The sequence below is a fragment of the Harpegnathos saltator genome, unplaced genomic scaffold (genome assembly GCF_003227715.2).
Source record: "Harpegnathos saltator strain DR-91 unplaced genomic scaffold, Hsal_v8.6 scaffold68, whole genome shotgun sequence".
NCBI lineage: Eukaryota > Metazoa > Arthropoda > Insecta > Hymenoptera > Formicidae > Harpegnathos > Harpegnathos saltator.
This window is the reverse complement of record NW_020230515.1, coordinates 261,988-272,548: the sequence shown is the minus strand read 5'-3', so window position 1 is coordinate 272,548 and position 10,561 is coordinate 261,988. Positions and strand designations below refer to the sequence as shown.

Here is a 10,561-nt window from a genome sequence, read left to right as displayed (position 1 = left end):
ACACTTGGGCAATAAGAGAGCTCGAAGCTCCGAGGAGACGGTCGAGTCGCTCCTAAGATCACGGCAACGCCGTGAGTCCGAGATCACAAAACGAGATTCGAACCATTTGCCTCAACCCAGCAGGGTGTATCGGCGCCACCTTCAACTCAGCAGAGTCTATAGAGCAGTGGTTCGAATCTGAACGAAATACCGATCGCCCTAGGAAGCGCGTCGGTAATCACCAGTACACGATGTACTAACGCGTAGCACTACTTGCTACCTAAACTGGCCAGGCAGAAGACAAGACAAGGCAAGGACCAGGCATCGCGCGCCTGGTTATATATCCGGGCGGTCGAATCTTGCCCGCGGGCAGCGGAATCGCGAGCCGCGCCGTGTAGCGGCCGCGGTTGGACCTAGTGGGGGTCCCGCGCGCTCGCTCGCGAGAACCCGCGTCCCCCGCCGCTAGCGAGAACGCCCCGGGAACCAGGCCGCCCGCCCTGCAGCGTTGACTCGCACCGACTATCCGTACAGCACGTGATGCTGTACGGAACATACCGCCCGCCTCCGTCGCGGCGACGGAAGTCAGTGGTGGAACAAACCCCCACCAGTAAGGCCCGACTCGCGGCCTGGCGGCCGTGAGGGCCTGTTGATCCCCTTCATGTTGAAGGTTGATTGGGATGAGCCCCTTTCGGATCCACAGGGAGCCTCACCAGCTTGACCAGTGGCCGGGTCAGGGTCGAGTCCGTTGTGCGCACCTGCGCCACGCGGACGTGCCCATCCGGGCCAGGCAGCAAGCCGGTGATGCGGCCGAGAGGCCACCGGGTAGGAGGAAATCGGCTATCCGCCAAGAGCACGAGGTCGCCGATGTCTAACGGACGAGAAGCGATGAGCCACTTGCCCCGGACCTGGAGCTGGGCTAGATATTCTCTAGACCATCGCTCCCAAAGATGCTCCGTCATATGCTGGAGCAGCTGCCAGCGACTCATCCTCGCGACCTGAACGTCCCCGAGGGATCGCTCAGGCGGACACAACAGCGGGCGCCCAATCAGGAAGTGCCCAGGTGTCAGGGCCTCCAAGTCCTGTGGGTCGTCCGTCAACGGATACAATGGCCTGGAGTTGAGACAGGCCTCAATGCGAGCTAGAAGAGTGGCGAACTCCTCATAGGTCAGTGCCTGCTCTCCTATTACCCATCGCAAGTGGTGTTTGACGGACCGCACTCCTGCCTCCCACAGTCCGCCGAAATGCGGAGCTGAAGGAGGCATGAACTTCCAGGTGATGCCCTGGTTACTCAAGGAGGCCGCGACCGGTCCCCCCAACGCCATGACCGCCTCAAATTGTCCTCGCAGCTCGCGGTCCGCACCCACGAATGTGGTCCCCCTATCGCTATACACGGTAACCGGCAGGCCCCGCCGGGCCGCGAAACGATGAAAAGCCGCTAAGAAGGTCGGGGCCGAATAGTCACTGACCACCTCCAAGTGGACAGCGCGCGTGCTGAAGCAGACGAAGACAGCAATATATCCCTTGGAGGTGGTACGTCCGCGCCCTCGAGACGGACGCACCGCGACCGGTCCAGCATAATCCACCCCGGTGGCAGAAAACGGTGGATGAGGCAACACCCGATCGCGAGGCAGCGGAGCCATGAACGGGGTGATCGGGGTGCCCTTATGACGTGTGCAGCGCACACAGCCCCGGATCACCTGGCGCACGAAAGAGCGCCCAGCCGGAATCCAGAATTCGCGCCTCACGGTGAGCAACGTAAGCTGCACTCCCCCGTGCAGCGTGCGTTCGTGCGCATCTCGCACAACGAGAGTCGCGAGCCGAGAGCGTCGCGGTAGCAGGACTGGCTGCCGTGCATCGATCGGTAACGCTGAGAATTGCAGGCGGCCCCCCACCCGCAAGAGGTCCCGCTCGTCCATCATGGGGTTGAGTGGCCGCAACGCCGATCTCACCATCAATGCTCCCCCCCGCTTCAGACGGCCCAATTCCTCCGCGAAGAAGCGGTGCTGCGTAACCCGCAGCAGGCGCAGTCGAGCTTCACTCAGCTCGTCCGCCGTTAAGGGTCCACTGATCCGTGGGACTCGCAGGAATCGTCGTACATAGGCCATCACGCGGATGGCCTTGCGGAAGGAGCATGCTCGGAGGACACCGGACCAGTCCTCCGGGTTCACGGCCACTACGTGAACCATGCGCCGTTCCTCGCAAGTGCCTCGGTCGCTCGCGACGCAAGTTAGACCCGGCCAGCCCGCCGGGTCCTCGACAAGCCAGGAGGGGCCACGCCACCAAAGGGCGTGTTCTCGTAGCCCGCCGGCCAACAAACCCCGGGAGGCGCAATCCGCGGGATTGTCGCCGGACGGGACATGCCGCCACGAGGCCCGCGGAAGGCTCTCGTGAATGTACGAGACGCGATTGGCGACAAAGGTGGTCCATCGAGATGGATGCCCTGTTATCCAATGGAGCGTGACAGAGGAGTCGGTCCAACAAACCAGGGAGGCCTCGGCACAACCGAGCGCCTCCACAATGGTCTTCATGAGGCGCGAGAGCAGCTGCGCACCGCACAGCTCCAGGCGGGGCAACGTTACCCGCTTTAGTGGGGCGACCCTGGTCTTGGACGCCAATAGAGCGATACGGGTGGTCCCATCAGACCGTCGAGCCCGTAAGTAGATGACGGCGGCGTACGCCCGCTCCGAGGCGTCCGAGAAGCCGTGAAGCTGGATCTCCACTTCAGGCGACCATCCGGTCCAGCGAGGAACTCGGATCGCGGAAACCTCCGCGAGCCCGGTGCTAAAGGCGTCCCAACGTCGCGAGAGCGGAGAAGGGAGAGCCTCGTCCCAACCGAGCCCGGCCAACCACAAGTCCTGAAGGAGGATCTTCGCCAGTACTACCATAGGCCCCAACCAGCCCAGGGGGTCGTATAATCGCGCAACGACTGACAAGATGCCACGCTTCGAGATGGCTGATTGAGCCCCGGGGTTGACCGAAAAGCAGAATGCATCCTCGACCGGAATCCAACCGACCCCCAGCACAGATGCACCCACGGCCCCAGGGTCCGGCAGAGGCACCAAAGGCTCGCGGTCCCCCTCCGGGATACCGGACAAGAGTTCCGGATGTGAGGCCGCCCACTTCCTGAGTCGGAACCCGCCCGCCATGAGCAAGCTGCTCAGCTCACGCTGTCGACTGCGTGCCTCCCCAAGGTCATCTGCCCCCGCAAGAATATCGTCGACGTAGGTTTGTCGACGAAGTAAGTCTGCTGCCCGGGGATAACGTTCCCGCTCATCCAGCGCCAGCTGGTGCAGCGTGCGGATGGCCAGATAAGGAGCGCACGCCATGCCATAGGTGACCGTGGTCAACCGGTACACCGATATTGCCTGCGTCTGGCTGTCTCGCCAGAGAATCTGTTGGAGGTGTTGATCCTCCGGAGCCACCCGCACTTGACGAAACATTTGCTCGATGTCTGCAGAGAAGGCCACTCGATGCATGCGCCAGGCGAGTAGAATCTCGCCCAGTTCTCGCTGTAAGCGCGGCCCCACGTGCACCAAGTCGTTCAACGACCGGCCATTGGTGGACGCCTGCGAGGCGTTGAACACCACTCTTACCTTAAGCTCGGGGGCTTGTTTAATCACCGGGTGATGTGGAATAAAGTAAGAGGGCCGCGGAGTCTCGACATTGAGCGACAGGCGGATCATATGCCCCTGTCGTTCATAGTCATCAAGAAAGTCGCGATAGGCCCCGCCCAAGGAAGGCTGCCGAAGCAGTCGCCGCTCCAAGCGATGCAACGAGGCAGTGGCAATCCGCCGAGTGTCGCCGAGAGACAGCTCAGTCGGAGGGCTCCTGAAAGGCAACCGCACCTGATAGCGGCCGTCCGCATGACGCCGAAAGGACGCCGCGAAAAACTCTTCACAAGCCCGCTCCTCTTCAGAGAGCGGGGAAGCAACCGGAATCTCCTCCACCTCCCAGAAGCGCCGCAAGAGATCCGCCATGTTGTCCGACGCACACTGCACCACATGACAATGAGAGCCGCCCGCTCCGGCGGCAGACGGGAGAGCCCCGAACAGCACCCACCCCAAGCGGGTACGCTGCGCGACGGGAGCTCCCCGTGGGCCCCGGCGAAGCCCCGTCAACACGATCTCGGCGAATACCTCCGCTCCAAGTATCGCCTCGATGCGCTCGTCATCATCGTGATCATCCGCCAACCGGAGGTTCCTCAGATGCGACCACTTCCCCGTCAGCCGAGCCCTCTGCGGGGGGTGGTACGCCGTAAGCCTCGGTAGAATGAGGGCCTCCACCGTGGTGGAGAACGGGAGGCCAGCAGTTGCTCTGAGCCGCAATGACGTGCTGGCCCGCACCCGCTGAGGGGGTCCCTCTGAGACGCCCGACAGCCCGACATCCACCGATCTACGAGACGCGCGCAGCCGCTGCGCAAGCGCCTCGGACACCAGGCTCACCTCAGAGCCCTGGTCAATGAGCGCTCGAACCACAGCGGATCGGCCATCGGACGCCATCAGACAAACCCTGGCTGTGGCCAAAAGCACTCGCTGCGCAGGCATCCGCGTCGCAGCATGCGCCGTGACCGGCGCTTCCCCCGACGCCGGGGCCGGAGACTGCTGGGCGGAGTGCAGAAGTGAATGGTGCGGCTCTCCGCACTCCCGACATCGACCCTTAGACGGGCAAGCGGCCGCCTGGTGCGACGGACCGAGGCAGTTGAAGCACAACCCGAGAGCGCGCACCCTTGCCCGTCGCGAAGAGACCGGCCGATCTTTAAAGGCCGAACACTCTCTGAGTCCATGCTCAGAACCGCACTCAGCGCAACGGGTCGGCTTGGGCCGATGGAGATGCAGCGATCGTCGACCAGTCCGCTCGGATGCCGATGAGGCACGGGGGCTGTCCCCAATGGACGGAGCCGCGGCAACCGCCTCGAGCGCCACCCGACGCTCGTCCAGGAAGACTGCCAGTCTGTCCCAGCTCACTGGCTCGCGCCGGTCCGCGGTGGCCATCTCCCAGGCCCGCCGCGTTGCAGAGTCTAGCTTGGAACGGAGGATATTGACCAATATCACGTCCCAAGCATCCACTGGCTGGTCAAGAAGGCGCAAGGCGGCTCGCAGCTCGCTGGCTCGATCCAGCAGCCTCCGAACCTCGGAGACGCTCTCCTGACGCATCGGGCCAATATCCCGGAAAGCGTCGAGATGCTGGTCCACAAGCAAACGACGGTTATCGTACCGTGCACATAGCGCTTCCCACGCTTGCTCAAACGAGCCAGTAGCGACGCCGTAGTGCCGGAGCAGACGTTCAGGCTCTCCCGACACGCTCTGTTTTAAATAATGCATCCGGTGAACTGATGCTAACGACGGGTTATCGACTATTAAGGACTCGAAGAGATCCTTAAAATTGCGCCATTCGTCAAACTTCCCTTCGAACTTCGGAATGGGAATGCGAGGCAACGAAGCCTCGGGCACTACCGCCTGCGCGGGAACTGCGTGGGCAGCCGACTCAGCCTCCTGAACCTTCAACCCATCGAGCAGGGTTTGGATTTCTGCGCGCTGCGCAATGTAGACTTCCTGTACCGTGCCACAGGCATCCTGTTGCACGTAGTCTGACTCTCGCACGGTCTTGAGGCGAGACGCTCGGATCGTGCGATGATCATCCTGGAACTGAGCCCAGTACGTGTCGAGAACCTGCAAACGAGACGTCAACCCGCCAACTGACTTCAGTTGACCGGACTTGCGTGCATTGTCCAGCAGCCGCTCCATGCGGTGCTGCCGGTCGTATTGCAGCTCGATGAGCCCAAGAATGTCCTCCTCCTTAGACATAACGGAGCCCGAGCTAAACAAACCGACCCAGGTCCGAGACTACCGCTCCCGATCCGGCTCGAAGGACCAAAATTATGTTCGGAACTAGCCCGAACATATGATAGCTCCGGAGAGCTGGCTGGAAGTACGGATCGCAGAGCGACGTCCGCCTGCGTCTAGGCTCGCTCGAGTCCGCTCGGTGACCGTCCGGTCGTCCTGATCAAAGGCCGGGGCCTCGCAAGGCGACCACAGACCCTGCTGATCAGGCAACGTCGCGCGCCGACTGGGCCATGCCCAGGGACGGCGGCGAGAACATGAGAGAAGAAGCACGCGCACGTGCCGACGTAAAGTGACACGCAGTGTAAACGCAATGGACGCAATAAACGCAGTAGTAACGCAGAAGAGAATAACGCAGAAGAACGACGCCGAAGAACCTAAACGTAGCTATATACAAGCGAAACAACGTCGCCTACGCAAGTCCCGCAGGACACACGTCCGTGACGTCAACGGTGCGCGGCACCCGAAGCACGCCAAGGACGTGCAACGAAACGACCTCCGTCGTTTCGGATGGCCTGCCCTTCCGGGCGTACTGGCCAATAGCCAGCCACGGTCCCGAGGACGCGTGGAAACGGAGCTCCGAGAGCTCCGGCTCGCAGGACGACCACGTCGCTCCTGCGAGAAAGCCAAGTTCCCAATGGACACTTGGACGAAGGAGCGCGAACGTTCTAGGACTGCGACCGAGCCGCTCCAAAACCGCCAAGGCCCCCTACGGACACTTGGGCAATAAGAGAGCTCGAAGCTCCGAGGAGACGGTCGAGTCGCTCCTAAGATCACGGCAACGCCGTGAGTCCGAGATCACAAAACGAGATTCGAACCATTTGCCTCAACCCAGCAGGGTGTATCGGCGCCACCTTCAACTCAGCAGAGTCTATAGAGCAGTGGTTCGAATCTGAACGAAATACCGATCGCCCTAGGAAGCGCGTCGGTAATCACCAGTACACGATGTACTAACGCGTAGCACTACTTGCTACCTAAACTGGCCAGGCAGAAGACAAGACAAGGCAAGGACCAGGCATCGCGCGCCTGGTTATATATCCGGGCGGTCGAATCTTGCCCGCGGGCAGCGGAATCGCGAGCCGCGCCGTGTAGCGGCCGCGGTTGGACCTAGTGGGGGTCCCGCGCGCTCGCTCGCGAGAACCCGCGTCCCCCGCCGCTAGCGAGAACGCCCCGGGAACCAGGCCGCCCGCCCTGCAGCGTTGACTCGCACCGATTATCCGTACAGCACGTGATGCTGTACGGAACAGGTAACGTCGCAAGACTTGTCATTATCTATATTTTTATGATTGTATTATATATTATATTTGTATGATTATATTGTGATGCTTTTAAAACCTTCATCTCAACTTACCGATCGCAGCTTGCGATGTCTGATAATTTAAATTATCATTATTATTTATACTTTCCCTCTCTTCAATATTTTCCATATAATGAAATATGTCAACTTCTTGGGATGCTTCAGTATGTCGATTTATATTCTTCTGATTTTCTGAATGATCTCTAACGTTCCTGTAAGCTTCTTTCCTTTTTTCGTGTGACAAACAATTATATTCATCTATAAATATAAGAAATAAAATAAATTAATACTGTAACTTAAACATATTGCATTATTGTACAAATGTTTTACATACGTTTGCTTACCTTGTGACAATGTGTGTGAGTCTTCATCCATTTTCGATGATTCTCGATCATAATTTATCTTAATACTCTGAGGAATTATCTTGTTTGAATATCCAATAGATGTACTTGCGCTGTCATGGACGTCATATCTGTGTCGTTGATTTTTCGCAACTTCATATTGGTATGGAATTGTAATGAAAATATATTGTATTAATATTGAACATGTGAAACATGTGAAAATATATTGTATTAATATTGAACATGTGATATATTTAAATAATAATATAAAACTACACCCGTTTGTGATTTAAATATTAGGAGCGCAAAAAAGTTCTGAGCCCTAGATTTCATACTACTGAAACCACAATTTAAATTGCATTAATTTTCTCGCCCTCTTGCGGTTTTAAAGCAGTGACATTTGGTCTTTCGAAACATCGTGCGATTTGGCGTTTGATGCATATAACCTTAAAATCAGCAGTATTCACGATGGCAATAACAAAAGAGCATATTCGATTTTCCATCCACTTCGCGTTTCATCTGAAGAAAAATGCTGCTGAAGCCACTGAAATGATCTGTGTTGCATATGGAGAAAACGCTGTAAGTTATGATACGTGTAAAAGGTGGTATCAAAGATTTCGCCAAGGAGATTTCAGTCTTAAAGATGAACTGCGTGCTGGACGCCTTCAAAAGATTGAAACGGACGAACTGCAAGCATTGTTGGATATAAACTCTGCACAAACTGAAAAGGAGCTTGCAGAGCAACTTGGCGTTACGCGACAAGCCATTTCCACATGTTTACATGCAATGGGAAAAGTTCAAAAGAAAGGCAGATGGGTTCCGCATGTACTGTCCGAAGACAACAAAAATCGACGGCGTGACACGGCACTCACTTTGCTTTCAAGGTTCCGGAAAAAGGATTTTCTGCACCAAATCATTACAGGTGATGAAAAGTGGATACTTTATGAGAATCCGAAGCGTAAAAAATCATGGGTTGACCCTGGTCAACCTTCGACATCGACGCCAAAGACCAATATCCACGCCAAGAAGGTTTTGCTTTGCATATGGTGGGATTGGAAAGGTGTATTGTATTACGAGTTCTTACAGCCGGGTGAAACAGTAACAGCAGATCGCTATCAGCAACAATTGAGCAATTTGAGCGATGTGTTTGAAGAAAAGAGGCCATTTACTGGCAAAGGACGTCGTAAAGTGATACTGCTTCATGACAATGCCCGACCACATGTTGCGAAAGTGACTCAGGACCATATCTTTGCGTTAGGCTGGGAACTTCTCCCGCACGCGGCGTATAGCCCAGACATGGCGTCTTCCGATTACTACCTATACCGGTCTCTGCAGCATTTCTTGACTGATACACATTTTGTGACACTTGAAGAGATACGAAAATGCATTGATGACTTTATCGCCTCGAAGGCGGTGAGCTTCTACCATCAGGGAATTCGCAAGCTGCCCGAAAGATGGCAAAAGGTCATCGATGCAAACGGGGAATATTTCGTTGATTAATATAGTTTTGTTTGCTTTTAAATAAATCTTGAATTTTGCAAAAAAAGGATCAGAACTTTTTTGCTCTCCTAATACTTACAATATTCGCCAAATGTCCGTATAACTCTATGGCAAGTCCACTCAACATTCGGTACTTCCTCTCTTTCTACAGCTTTTCTAATCCTTTGGTCCGTTTTATAATGCGACGGATATTTACACATATCTCCACTTTTAAGCCATATTTTGGTATAACTTGGATTCCATCGGAAAATTCTGCGACCACAAATCCTCGACTGCACATTGTATTTTCCTGCAACACAGAAATCAGCCTACGCGTCTTTTGTTTAAGGAAAAATTATAACATGAATAACTTGTAATTACTGAATGTGTGTAAATATAATTCATGGGAAGAAAATTCGTATTAAGAAAAGACAATGTTACAAATGAAAACATAACGTTTTCAAAGTAGAAGATTATAATATTGAAATGCAAACTAATTTTCAATTTATCTTCTCTCTATGTTATTAATGTGTTGTATTTATAAGCGGTATCACTGCATGGTATTCTTTTTCTGTACACGGTAACTTAAAAAATTTGTAATTATGGTAATTTTACGCAGAGGCCACGTTTGAAGATTAAATAATTTTGTTACTTTAAATATGCTAAAATGAATAGAACTGCACGGATTACTATAAAGTTCCTCTACAATCAGAAATTTACGACCTACAACGATGTTTTCACCCTCTGTCGTAGTGGCGATATTTTCCAAACAAACTATTAGGTTGTTCGGAAAGTTCGTTTCAAATTTTTGAAATAAATTAAGAGCGCAATATTTTATACAAAGAGGAACTTTATTGAAGCAAATATGTACCGTTTTGTTCAACAACCTTGGCCCATCTTTCAGGAAGCTGCATGACGCCTTTGCTTCAAAATAAAGGTTTCTTATTGGCGAAGAATTTATCAAGATGACTTTTAAGGATTTTCAAAGACTCGAATTTCTTGTCCCGAAGAAAATTTTTTAAAGAAAGAAATAGTAGTCAGTAGTAGAAATAGTAGTCAGATGGGGCAAGGTCGGGAGAATATGGAGGATGAGGAAGAACGTCCCATTCGAAGTCTAACAGCTTCCTACGGATAGACATTGCGACGTGAGGTCTGGCGTTATCATGATGGAAAACAATTCCACGCCTGTTGGCCAATTCAGGGCGCTTCCGTGCGATGGCAGTCTTCAGTTCGTCCAGTTGAAGGCTGTACTTCGTCGCATTGATGGTTTCGTTTGGTTGAAGAAGCTCATAATATACCACGCCCTTAAAATCCCACCAGATACTCAGAAGAACCTTTTTCGCGTGAAGCCCCGGCTTGGCCACTGTTTGCGTAGACGCGTCGCTGGTTCCCCACGACCTCTTACGGCTAACATAATTGTATAGGATCCAACTTTCATCGCCTGTTATAATCCTCTTCAAGAACGGTTCTTTTTGGTGCCATTGAAACAGCATATCGTAGACGTTCACACGTTCCAGCAACTGCCGTTCATTCATTTCGTGTGGAACCCACACATCCAGTCGACTTGAGAATCCTAGCTTCTTCAGATGGTCATGCACGGAGGAAACAGACTTGTGCAGAGTGTC

General features: G+C 54.0%; 1 protein-coding gene across 1 annotated transcript; it reads right to left on the bottom strand.

Moving 5' to 3' along the window:
• Positions 1-635: 635 nt before the first annotated feature.
• LOC112589980 (uncharacterized) lies at positions 636-5,783 on the bottom strand. The gene has a single exon (XM_025305204.1). It carries the CDS (start codon positions 5,781-5,783, stop codon positions 636-638), a length of 5,148 nt encoding a protein of 1,715 aa, XP_025160989.1.
• Between the last annotated feature and the right edge of the window lie 4,778 nt (positions 5,784-10,561).